This window comes from Triticum aestivum, chromosome 2D (assembly GCF_018294505.1).
Source record: "Triticum aestivum cultivar Chinese Spring chromosome 2D, IWGSC CS RefSeq v2.1, whole genome shotgun sequence".
Classification (NCBI taxonomy): domain Eukaryota; kingdom Viridiplantae; phylum Streptophyta; class Magnoliopsida; order Poales; family Poaceae; genus Triticum; species Triticum aestivum.
Genome location: NC_057799.1, coordinates 434080397 through 434093711, shown reverse-complemented (window position 1 = coordinate 434093711; position 13315 = coordinate 434080397). Strand labels below are relative to the sequence as shown.

At 46.9% G+C, this 13315-nt stretch overlaps 2 protein-coding genes across 2 annotated transcripts; one reads left to right on the top strand and one right to left on the bottom strand.

Moving 5' to 3' along the window:
- The first annotated feature begins 5258 nt into the window (after positions 1 to 5258).
- On the top strand, positions 5259 to 8357 carry LOC123053663 (uncharacterized). The gene is made up of 3 exons (XM_044477176.1): positions 5259 to 5672; positions 5777 to 5988; positions 7605 to 8357. The coding sequence occupies exons 1-3, from the start codon at positions 5372 to 5374 to the stop codon at positions 8211 to 8213; spliced, it is 1122 nt and encodes a 373-aa protein (XP_044333111.1). The 5' UTR covers positions 5259 to 5371; the 3' UTR covers positions 8214 to 8357.
- A 705-nt stretch (positions 8358 to 9062) lies between these two features.
- LOC123049522 (uncharacterized) lies at positions 9063 to 12011 on the bottom strand. The gene is made up of 3 exons (XM_044472426.1): positions 11822 to 12011; positions 10189 to 10586; positions 9063 to 9877 (listed from the first exon to the last, which is right to left on the bottom strand). Exons 1-3 carry the CDS (start codon positions 11918 to 11920, stop codon positions 9370 to 9372), a joined length of 1005 nt encoding a protein of 334 aa, XP_044328361.1. The 5' UTR covers positions 11921 to 12011; the 3' UTR covers positions 9063 to 9369.
- Between the last annotated feature and the right edge of the window lie 1304 nt (positions 12012 to 13315).

The window sequence follows — 13315 nt, the reverse complement described above, 5'->3', positions numbered from 1 at the left end:
AGGAGAATGATGTGATGGACAAGACCTAATCCTAAGCCTAGCACAAGATCGTATAGTTCGTTTGCTCAGAGCTTTTCTAATGTCAAGTATCATTTCCTTAGACCATGAGATTGTGCAACTCCCGGATACCGTAGGAATGCTTTGGGTGTATCAAACGTCACAACGTAACTGGGTGGCTATAAAGGTGCACTACAGGTATCTCCGAAAGTGTATGTTGGGTTGGCACGAATCGAGACTGGGATTTGTCACTCCGCGTAAACGGAGAGGTATCTCTGGGCCCACTCGGTAGGACATCATCATAATGTGCACAATGTGACCAAGGAGTTGATCACGGGATGATGTGAGTTATGGAACGAGTAAAGAGACTTGCGGGTAACGAGATTGAACAAGGTATCGGGATACCGACGATCGAATCTCGGGCAAGTACCATACCGATAGACAAAGGGAATTGTATACGGGATTGATTGAATCCTCAACATCGTGGTTCATCCGATGAGATCATCGAGGAGCATGTGGGAGCCAACATGGGTATCCAGATCCCGCTGTTGGTTATTGACCGGAGAGTCGTCTCGGTCATGTCTGCGTGTCTCCCGAACCCGTAGGGTCTACACACTTAAGGTTCGGTGACGCTAGGGTTGTAGAGATATTAGTATGGGGTAACCCGAAAGTTGTTCGGAGTCCCGGATGAGATCCCGGACGTCACGAGGAGTTCCGGAATGGTCCGGAGGTAAAGATTTATATATGGGAAGTCTTATTTTGGTCGCCGGAAAAGTTTCGCGCATTATCGGTATTGTACCGGGAGTGCCGAAAGGGGTCCGGGGGTCCACCAAGGGGGTCCACCAGCCCCGGGGGGCCACATGGGCTGTAGGGGTGTGCGCCTTGGCTTATATGGGCCAAGGGAACCAGCCCCAAGAGGCCCATGCACCAAGAGATAAGATAAAGGGAGAGTCCTAAAGGGGGAAGGCACCTCCGAGGTGCCTTAGGGAGGATGGACTCCTCCCTGGCCGCACCCTTCCTTGGAGGAAGGGCCAAGGCTGCGCCCCCCCTCTCCCTTGGCCCTATATATAGTGGGGGGAGGGAGGGCAGCAATATCTAAGCCCTGGCGCCTCCCTCTCCCTCCCGTGACACATCTCCCTCCTCCCGCAGCGCTTGGCGAAGCCCTGTTGGAATCCCGCTACTTCCACCACCACGCCGTCGTGCTGCTGGATCTCCATCAACCTCTCCTCCCCCCTTGCTGGATCAAGAAGGAGGAGACGTCGCTGCTCCGTACGTGTGTTGAACGCGGAGGTGCCGTCCGTTCGGCGCTAGGATCATCGGTGATTTGGATCACGACGAGTACGACTCCATCAACTCTGTTCTCTTGAACGCTTCCGCTCGCGATCTACAATGGTATGTAGATGCACTCCCCTTCCCCTCGTTGCTAGATTACTCCATAGATTGATCTTGGTGATGCGTAGAAAATTTTGAATTTCTGCTACGTCGATCCCTTATCGGTTAGAGGGGTAAAGATTTTACTCCTTGGCCGTCCCGACTCTCGAATATACTCGGTCATCTCCTCGTAGAGTATAATTTTCTTCCTCCACACCGCGCTGGCACCCTCCCCAACATGCACTGCATCATCGCTAGTGTTGTCTATGGCGATCACCCTGTCTCTCGTGCGCCCGCCTGCCCCACTCTGAGACGCTCGTCGGCTGCCATCGTCATCGGAATCAAGCTCTATCGTTGTCGCTGCTGCATGGATCCCATCGCGGAAAGCGCGCACCACATCCTCGTCCTTCGAGCCCCTTCGTCGATTGTCGGCCATCTCGAAGCCCCGTCGACCACTAGTAGTTGGGCATCGGCTCAACGTTGGCGGTAGACCTTGACACCTACTCTGTCCTTCAAGTGTCCGACAAATTGCGTAGGTGAGTTTCTCTGTGCTTTTTCATCTTGTTTTTCTTTTGGAAATTGAACTGAACCTAGTCAATGCTAGTGTAGACAAAGAGGTTGAGGGAGATGGTCTTTGACAACTATTCTTCGTCGGGGGAGGAAGATGACTTGGAAATGGTCACTGCCATGATCTTCAACGAGGGTTTTTGACAACGGAGAGTAAGACCGCAATTCAGCCGTTTGTACATCAATCGAGAAAGACCAGAGGGACATGCCAAGATTATGAAAGATTACTTCAACCCCAATGCAACCTATTCAGAGAGGTTTTCTCACCGATGATTTCAGGTACACACAAGCCTCTTCCTCACCATTGCAGAAGTTGTGGATAATCATGATGATCGGTTTAAGTTAAGGAGGAGCGTGTCAGGGGAGATATGTAATCCCACTAATGAATATCATGATTGTCCGAGTGCTTGCGTATGGGTGTTCGTCGATGCCATTGCCGACTATGTACGCGTTGGGGAATATACAATCTTGGAGGCCGTTCGTAGGTACACACAACCGTGATTGACATCTTTGGGCCAGAGTACTTGAGGACACCCGCCGATGAAGACATTGAGAGGCTCTTTGGATTGAGTGAAGAACGAGGATGGCCTGGGATGCTTGATCAATTGATTGCATGCACTAGACATGGAAGAATTGTCATGCATGATTGAAAATGTCGACACAAAGGACACTGCAAAGATCCAACAATCATTGTTGAGGTTGTTGCATCGGAGGATCTATGGATTTGGCATTCATTGTTTTGGATGGCCTGGCTCCCATAACGACCTGAATGTGTTGTTGAGATCACCACTATCCACAAGGCTTGTTACCAGAGATGCTCCTCCTTGCAACTATGTTATCAATGGCCGACAGTACACGATGGGTTACTACCTTGCAGATGGCATTTATCCTCCATGAGTCACATTTGTCAAGATACTCCAGCATCCTTAAGGGATCAAGATATATCACTATGCAATGCGTCAAGAGTCGACAAGGAAGGATGTGGAGAGAGCTTTCGGTGTGCTTCGGAAGCACTTTCGCATTATTCGGGACCCTACCATGTACTAGAACCCATAGGTCCTATAGCAAATAATGGCATGATTTTTCATCCTGCATAACATGATCATTGAAGATGAGACAGGCATGCCAGAGAGCTTTTAGTACATCTCAAATGGGGATCTTGTTGAGACGGAGCACGACGCAAACAGGAGACACAGATTCCTCGCATCACATTAAAGAATTTAGAACCAAGAAGTTCATACCCGTCTCCAAGATGATCTTGTTGACCATCAATGGCTACTCCACAACACTTCATAGTTGTGCTTTTATCATGCTCTTTACTTCATTCGAACCCTTTCGTGTGTTTGACTTTGAATAATTTGGACTGTAAACTTTGAATTTGTAATTTTTGTGCATTGTGTAGGACTTAATTATTATGTTTGAGTTTAATATGTGTGCAAATATGTAGTTGAAATGTAGTATGTAAACTAAAACTAGGAAGATTTGGCGGTTTTTTATGGACTTAAGTTCAGGTGTTCGGCCAGGAACCACAATTTTCTAAGGAGCAAATAAAAGGGGTTAAAGGATAAGAGGCCATAGAAGACCCTAAATTTTAAGGGTTCAGTTATAGATGCTCTTACATAAGAGAAATCAAGTAATAACAATCCCCGAGGATTGTGGCAGCAATACCAGCAAAAGAGCCTCCCTCTTGCATCGTGGATATCACGTTTGCGTTCTGTGAATTAACCACCAATCTAATGCATCCCACTATTTGAGCTAGATTCACCAAAGCGGAGAGCAAGGGCCTCCGCCATAAAAGCATCAACACGTGTATCCATTTTCTTATTTCATTGCAGGAATTAGCTAATTTGCCGTCAATACTAACCTTTGCCGTCAACTTTTCATCGGGCCAGACGACAAAGACATATTTTGCCTTCAGTGACTAACAACAAAGAACAACTGTCAGCAAAGATAGACTTTGCTTTATGTTCTTGTTCGGCTGACGACAAAAACATCTCTTTGTCGTTTGTTTTTATTTGGCAGATGGCAAAGACAACTCTTTGTCGTCTGTTTTTGACGGCAAAGACAACTCTTTTCCTCCCTATAAGTTGGTATAACTTGAGTCATTGACTTAACTAAAAGTTCTTTTCCTCCCCATGGCAAGCATCTCTCTTTCCAGCCACTTCGTGTGGGAATTAGATGATTAACTAGGTATTGAAAAACGGTCACTCTTTTCTAAGCCAAGAGTTGTTGGAAGACCCAAGTAGGAGTATCATTTAAAACTCCCGTCATAATCTGTAGCGTAGAACAAACCTATGCTTTCACTTCAACCCTAGTAGTGGCTTTAAAAAGTGACTGACTTATGAATCTCATCATCTGTCTAGAAGCCGGGCAGTAAGCATCCAAAGTCATACCTCTTACGTAGCCACCTCCTCTCAAAAAAAGATTAGGGTTCCTTTGCCTCCCATCGGCGCCGCTGCCAGTCCGCCTCATCTTCGATGGCCTTAGGGCCATAGGGGCGTGGTGGATGCCGACCATTGCCTACGGAGGGCTTTGTTTTTAGAGCTTTCTTCGAGTTTTGTTATGGTTTGTGTCATGCTCAGGAAGACGAGACGACGGTGGCTCCCTGAAGATAGAATAAAGTTTTCCCCGCCTAGCCCCCGTCTTGGTGGTGCGTCGAGCATTGTCGATGGGCTTGTGGAGGTGTGCCTCCGACGAATTTGTCTTTGATGTATTTTCTCAGATCTGGTCGTTCTTCATCTATGTTTGTGTATCTTCAGCTTGGATCCTTTCGATATACGCCACTTTTAATCGGTGGTGGTTGTTGTTCTGGTAAGCTTGTCCTGTGGGACCTTAGCACGACGACTTCCCGGCTGTCTACTACAATAAGTTTTGCCCGGCTCCGGCAAGGGAGGGGCGATGACGGTGGAGCACCTTCACTAGCTTCAGTGCTTGTAGTCGTCGCTAGGTGGTCTACAGATCTCGATGTAATTTTTATTATTTCTAGTGTTTATTGTACTACCATGATCGTCTTCACACTTTCACCATTGCATACAGTACGTTTCACCAAATGAAAAGAAAATGTCCCCTAAAAATGAAATACCTTTTTTTAGGCAAATGAAATACTTTTTGTGAAAGCGGAAAACGGAAACCCTTTTTTTTTCCTTTTTTAGGGCCTGCTCGGCCTTTGGTTCTCTCTTCACAGAGGAAAAAACCGGTAGGCCCCGGTGCTTTTCTTTTGGTCGTTGTTAAATTATAGCGCATGGGCCGACAAAAGAAGCCCAACACATCCGATCTCTGGGCCTCAGGTATTGCTCCTTTTTTCCAACTTCGCAACCCAGACCCAACCCGATCGTCGTCTACGGGTCCTTCTCGCGTACACCAAACCAGAAAGAGAGCGGTGACGGCGGCGGCGGCGGAGGCGAAGGCGCCTGCCATCTGGGCTACGAAGAGGGCGATGCATTCGTCGGGTGGCGAGATGGAGGCGATGGATAAGGCGATGCGTGACAAGCGGATGGAGGAGAGGGAGAAACGTGAGGCGGTGATGGAGGAGCGGATGGCAAAGAAGGAGGAGGAGGAGGAGGCGGAGAAGGCAAAGAAAGCGGCGATGATAAAGGCCGCGAAGGAATTTGTTGAAGCGACGGGGAGGAAGATCTTAAAGAAAAGGGGGGAACCACAGGATCCCTGGGATCAGTTTCGTGGATTCTGGACGAGTGTTTGGGGCGAAGGCGGCTATTTTGGTAAATTTGAGGATGAGAGTGAGTAGCGTAACCTCTCTGCCTACACGCGCTTTGGTTTCATTTACAGTATTATTTTCCTCCCCATCCGTCCTTACTGACGATGTGACATGTCATTGATGCAGCTAGTATCCCCCCCATGCGTTTCACCTTCTCCGGCGATGGCTCAACCAAGAACACGCTGCAGTTCTTTTCAGTCAAAGTTGCAGAAATTGACCAGAGTCTACAGTGGCCGCTGGATGTGTATGGGTTCTTTTCCGTACGTGATGTGGTGGATCACAAACGCAACATGATCTTCTCCTGCGACAGGGATAACTGCCAGACCATCAGCCAAGAGGTTCGTCACTATTGGTATCTGTCTCAAAATCATTCTTTTTCAGGCGCTATATTAGTAAGAATGTAACACATCAATCCTTAGTACAATGGTTATAAGTACTTAAAGTTATGCCAATCATAGATGCTTCTAAAAAAATGTAACGATCAATGTGAAGGCTTTGTTGTTAATATAAGAATAAATATGCAAGTTTGGTGGTAATTCCTTGTTTGTGCGAAATTTCAATGCCAAATGTTTATGGCATCTCTTCATGAAAGAAAAAAGAGCTTCCAACATATAAGCAAAGGAGCTCATGTCACATGAAAGCCTCCAAGCCAGCCAAACTTTATTTTTTCTAAATTTATTCAATTCACCACCGCCACTACAAATTGTTTTGTATTTTCACTGGCCAAAATGTCTTGTTAGAACAATTAATAGTTTACTATCAATATTAATAATTTATTCTGAACTTATCAAATTGTTCTAAAAGTGTATGTAGAGAATATGCTGCCCTTATGTAATGGTTCATGCAAGTGTTGGTTTTTTATCTTTGTAATTTTCAAGGAGCGTTTGGGAGGTGTATAATCATGTTTTTTTATCCATATAAATGGCTCTAGACTTGAATGCAACGGACAATCTCATAATTAGTTGAAATTAAAGCTCTTCAAGTTTTGATTGTGATCAACCGGATGTTGTCCCTTTTAGGGCTTTATCGAACGCCTTGTGATGGGAATTAGGCCTAAACTAGGGTCATATTACGTCACTTTGTGCTTATCATGAAGTGCATATGCAAGTGGTGAGTGCTGATAAGATTTGTTATCCTGCAGCACTCCCTCATCAATAGTAGAGCAGGCATTTTGTTAATGCAAAGAATTTGAGTATGATTCCGTGCATCAAATTAGTGCATGTTTCCAGGTATATAGAAGTCAAAGAATTTTGTTAACCAACTCTTGATTATTCCGTTGAGAACTCCACAACCCTAACTTGTGCTCCCAACTCCCGCACTACGTAGTCCATTGTCTGTCTGTTCCTCAGTTCTGTTTGGGACTAGCGTTCTCTTTGTTTATGTAAGTAGTTTCTTGTGTTCTCCTTTGAAATTTTGCTTGAAAGATCTTCTGGCGCAATATGCAAGGAATTAGCAAACAAATAATTTTTAACAAGACATGCTTAGTGTGGATATACGTGCAACTGAACAAATATACTCTTATTTTTCTGCCGGCCACTTGAGCATTAAGCTAATATTTTTGTCCCGTCATTACTGTAATGTACCTCACATTCTTTATGCTATGCATTTTCAATTCAGTGCACGATTTTGTGAACTTTTTTTCATTATGCTGCTCAATGTTTACTTTGGCATTTTGGACTTACTTTTTGTTTAGACTGGTTTGTTTAGTCTGAAGGGCTTCCAAGGTATAAAGTTGCTAACTGGCCAAACTGTGATCGTAGGCTTTTGCCTCTTACATATTCTGATCATTGTAACCTTCCTCACATTTATCTCTTTCGGATTTCTAACACATGTCATTGTCACCATGATTATGTTCCACCGGTCTTTTTACCAACAGAGACCATAATAGTTTGGTTATGTTTCTTATTAATTACTGGTGAACTTTACATAATAATGAATTAATTGTGTGATGCAGGATCCATATCTAACGCTGACAGGTCCAACCCGTGCTGTTGTGGTGTCATCAGATCCTTCGTACTTTGAGATTGAGCTGAAAGTGAAGGGCACTGCTGAATCTGAGGATAAATATTTAAGCCGCCTAGTTATGACATACAGGACAGGTTTTGTGGATAGAAGTTTCACTAGTGAGCTTAGCACTCTGGAGATGGCATTCAAAGAGATCATCCGATCTGTGGAGGCCACAATCAGTGTAAAAGTCGTTGGTGGATCATGGCCAGATGGTTTTCGTGGTGTATTTTGTGCGAGCATCGATGACATAGCTGGCTTGAAAGTCAAGTTGCTGGAATGTGGAGATGATAGATTGCCTCTTGATGCTGATGGCAACATCAAGCTTAGATGCAAGGTCGTTTCTGTTGGACTTGAGGGATTGCTGAGGATTTCTGTCATGGCACACTGTATTAATGGGGATCAGGTTGTGGAGAGTCATCGCAGAGAAGATGTTAAGAGTCATGAAGTAGTGTTTGAACCCAGGAGATCGGGTACAAGCTCCAGTACTGAGCTTAAAATTGGCTCTTGCAGAATGGAAGTTACTGTGAACTGGTCCCTTTTCTCTTATCAGCTGTAACTTACCTGGCCAGGTTATTGCTACTAGAGCCCATCTCCTTTAAGCAACAGCTGTCGCATTTTAAGTGCTATCTTGTGCCATACTAAACAAAGTATGTATTTCTTGTTGCTGCCTGTATGGATAAAGTTAGATTTTCATCGGTGATGTGTTGGCTTAATTCTAATAACAGTATCTATGTATGCTAGCAGAGTTCAACTTATCTTACAGAAACCCTGCCACATTTACTGCTACACTCGTAACATCGGCGTATATACTATTACCTCTGTCTCAAAATGTGAGACATTTTTTGACACTATTAAAAAACATCTTACAGTTTTTGACACTATTAAAAAACATCTTCATTTTGAGATAGAGAGAGTATTATTTATAAGGTTTCATCATTCTCCTATCCTTCATTATATGATTGCAATATGGAGAGCCAAACAGAGATGAAAAGCTGGGAGTTCCCTTGCTTTTACTGTCTTTGGTCTTGAGGCTTACAATTTGAAGATCACTTTTGTTGAAAGGGATATTCTGGAATTGAACTGGGAGCTTAGACAATCTACAGACGGAGCCCCATATCCTCCCCAAATATCCTCCCCAACAACCAGACTGTGCATAGCTATCAAACACACCTTAAGCGGCTGTTACATGCATACGGCACTCCAAAACATGATGTCCAAGTTTGCCTGATGACTTCACGTTCACCGTGAGCATCTTCTCGCCGCTGCCCGTCCTGGGGGTTTCTCTCTTGAGTTCCTCCGGCACAAATCCAATCATTCATTGGGAAAAAAACACATGATGATGTAGACAGAAATCAAACAGATAATTCTAAAAATAAAATAAAAAATCAAACAAACAAAACAAGTCTGAATACGAGTTCAACATAACTGAGAAATAGCCGGCGTGCACAGCCATCCCTGCGCACGGCCTAGCTGCCAAGTCTTAATAGGAGTACAACATAGCTGACAAATAGAGCATACAGCCGGCGTGCACAGCCATCCCCGCGCACGGCCGAGCTGTCAAATTCTCCTAAACACACTTACATGTGGCCGGCATGCACAACCACCAAATCCAAATCGACTTAAACAGTAGTACCATAGGGTTAAGCCCAATAAGAGATAGAGACCAAGTAGCCATCCATTCATCCCTGCTCACGACGGGCCGGAGTGCCTGCTCACCAATTATCTGGGGGATACTCTTGGTCCAGCGGTATGAAGCCAGGCTCAAGAACAGGCATTCCATAGGCCGGGGTTCGCTGATGCACCGGCGGGATCAGATGAGATTTCTCGATCCTCTTCAGAACACTGAGTCCATTCATCATATCCAGGAAGCTGTTGATATGGTAGATTCGGTCATAATCCCTCATCTTGTCTCTGGTTCTTAGCAAGCCATCATTGAGGCCTGCTTCTAAGGCAACTTCAGACATGACGCCCCAGCTGCCAATGCGCTTCCAGACTCTCTCGCTAGGCAGGTCTGCAATGTCCAGGGGGCTTGAATCCTCTCCATATTGGATCCTCCTTACTAGCTCATCAAAAACATACTGGAATCGTAGTGCTTCGCAAATAAGCGTGAAAGCTTTTTCAACCGCCAGCTTCAGATTTGTGCTTCTCACATCATTCAGGTGCCACGTCCAAATTGTGTCGAAGATGAACTCTAGAGTTTCGCGACCACCCATGTCAACCCTGCATCATACAGTACTAGTAACCTCAGTACACAAGAGATAAAATCAATATAAAATGTTGTTAAACTAAATGAGTTGGGGATTCAAAACTGTTATGGATTTAAACAGGAAACGTGAGAATTTAAAACTATATGACATTTCAATCAATTGCCAAAATTTAAACTATCTCCAGACTATTAGGTCATTTGTATTACATGTATGGCATCCAAAAGTATTCCTGAAAAATGCTACTAGTACTTTCAATACACGAGTACAACATGGAACAGTGATGAACTAAACAAAACATGTATTGAAAAAGGGTAGGAAACATACTTGTGCTCATGTCCCCCATCAAACCTATAATTTACAACCTCGCCCATCGGGAATGACGGCCACCCCAGAGAAGGTGTAAAACGGTACCAGGGCGACCACTCGCCATCCAGCTGCCTTCTCAGTCCCAGTAGATAGAGGTCGAAGTCCCTTATCAGGAATTCCACTCTCGCATAATCATTGGTGCTTGAAAAGAAGACGACACGGAAGTAGCTATGACCCTCAGTAGGATGGTTCGCTGCATTTGGGTATGGGGTAATTGGCTTTCCGTAATAGGTTGCAGGGCAGATCTTCGTTAACCGGCGGATGATTATTCGCACGAAATCCTCATAGCGCTGGGCCAGGTCGTCGTCTTCTCCATGCGGTGGACGTCCAATGTCAAGGTGGATGACAGGAACGTTCTGGCCATGACAGAATTAGAAAACAACATGAGATGTGGAAGTCTATTGGTACAATCCAAGTATATTATGATTAGAACACATTTTCAGTACGATATTAAATTCAGTGAAAAGCGCCTCAGAGTTGCAGCAGGTGCACAGAGACGGGGCTGAGCTCGATGAGTACGCGTGCGCTGGTCCGAGAAGAGCACCCTGGCGAGGCCTTCAGCTCAATCACGAAGGGCGTCATCTTTCGGCGGACGAGTTCATCGCGTTGTGTTAACTCTTGGGCGCGTTCAACGTCGCGTGGCCCACGCGGCGTGGGTCGGTGGGGGGTCTGACTCTGGGTTGACTCGCACGACTTGAATCGCCGAGTACGAGTACGAGGTCGCCGACATATGCATGCTCGCATTCCTCGACAAGGTGGTCTCGACTCCGACTGGTTCGCCGGCCGTAGAGAAAAACTGCGACCGGCAAGCTCAGGAGGCGACGAGATGCAGAACGGCCTCAGATCCGTGCGCAGGAGCCATATGACTTTCATCAGATGCGAGGTGCATGGCAAACGAGAAGTTCCGCCGCGGACGGCGTCGTGGTGCCGAAAGGCTCATGACCATCGCTTTTCGCTTGCACGGCCTGCGCCGACGCGGTTTGTGCCGGAGGAGGTGGGTGTGCTGGACATCCTCGTCGGCTGCCTCTAGCACGAGCTAGAACTACCACGCCAAGCGCTAGTTCCGTTCTAATGCTGGCTGGGATGCTGTAGCTCTACGCGGTGGTGCCGTACATCTAGGACCGGCGTACGTGCGCATTTCTCCGACCAACTGAATTTATTGACCGGAAACAATACTCCAAAACCCACGGTTAAGGACAAATCCCTTCTCCAACTCCAACAATCTCAAAACACGCCCAAAAATAAACGTGATATGTACTGCAGAAAACGAGATGTGGTGAAGAAAAACAGAGAGAGAGAGAGAGAGATCCGCTTGCATGTGGTGCTGGGCATACGCATTCGCTGATACTACTTTTGAGTTTCAGGCGCGCTGCCCAGGCCGGACGTGTGGGAACTAGGAAAGAACTCGGGACACGCACAGGTCGTCCGAGCCGAGAGCTGGAAGCCGGCCGGACGACCGAGGCGAGGAGGACCAAACGCCGACCACGTGCTCGGAGCCAAGACAAGAGGAAGCAGACGACACATAGGAAGCGATAGCTAGCTAGAAAATACGTGCTCCACCCTGATTTTCTGGAAGGAGGTAGAAACTTACGTTCAGGTTTTGCTGCCGCGGGGCGCACATGCGCTGCTGGTTGAGATCTCCATGTCCAAGCGGGTTGACCTGCTGCTGCACCGGCAGCTGGTTCGCCATGGGAAACCAAGCGGCGAGGCTGGGGAGGCACCGCACCACTAGAGAGTAGAGAGGATATGGGTGCTCTTTGTATGTATGGGGGAACACTGAACTGAAGCCATACGCATGTGACTCTGTGAGTTATATGGGGGATGTGCAATTGTGTATTTTTCAAAAAAAATATCCATCGCTTTTTCTTTGTACATGCATTCACTTCGTCTCATTGCTGCTGTGACGCATTCAAAGAAGCCATACGCATTGTTGCTTGGCTTGGGGACTATGGTCAGCTCCGGTCGTAATAGCAGTGCAACTTTGGGCGGTAGGCACGTCACAGCGCAGAGCACTTCAATATCCGTATGAACGAACTAGGCAATCTGCACAGTGTGCAGAGCACTTCAATATTTGTATGAACGAACTTGGCAATCTGCCTCCGCTCCAGTACTGCAACATTTGTCATCACCACTTGTCAGCTGGTAGATGGATGGGGAGCAATGGCCCTGCCCCTAGCATGTACGTAGGCTGTCTAGCAGCGGGGGAACCAGAAAAGCTACCTCATTCGGTTTTCCTTCAAATAAAACCAGTAGCTCATGTTGCTACTGTACATAGGCTGATGTAACTCTTCACTGGCGCTCCATAGAGATCGACGCGCGATTAGTATTGCTTTGCTCCCATGCACTTCTTGTCGTCTCTCTAGCCCCGGCGCTGGTAAAAACCAGGGCAAAAATTACATCGGTAGAGTAAAGTTTTGCGAGAAAGTTAGGCCAATTTCACCGCACAATCCTAAACGGACGTTTGGTTGGCCGGATTTTGTCCCTTTGGGACGGTAATGGGTTCGCCCATGTCCGCTTCTGTTCGTTGGGTCGTGGGTGCGCCCAACGCGCGGCCGCACCCCAAATCATGTCCGGTGGACGTGATTAAAATAACAGAAAAACTTATATAAAATGTCTAAAAAAGTAAATAAACGTAAATATAAAAACATAAAATATAAGTTTGGGTTCACGGCCACAAAACGGCCCAGTTTCACAGTTCACATTGCCATAATTAACATAAAAAACAAAATAAAACGACCGCCGCCCGCGCGCTCTTGCCGTGCCCGTCGATGCCGTCGTCGTCGCCATCTTCACTGGCCGCCGGTGTCGTCGTCGTCGCTGACGAGGTCGACGTAGTCCGGCGGCGTCCAGAGGTGGGCCGGCGGTGCGTGGTAGACGGGGGCGGGCTGGAAGGCGGGAGGTGCTTGCACCACCTCCTCCCGTGGCGACGCCTCCCGCTCCGGTGACCGCGGTGGCGTGGGGCACCAGTTCACGCCCCCCACGGCGTCGGCCATCTCCGGAGCCGTGCACGACCAGCTCCACTACTGGCCCACCAGGCCCGGGTGGAACGCGGCCACCGGCTCCTCCTCCATCACCTCCTCCGCCG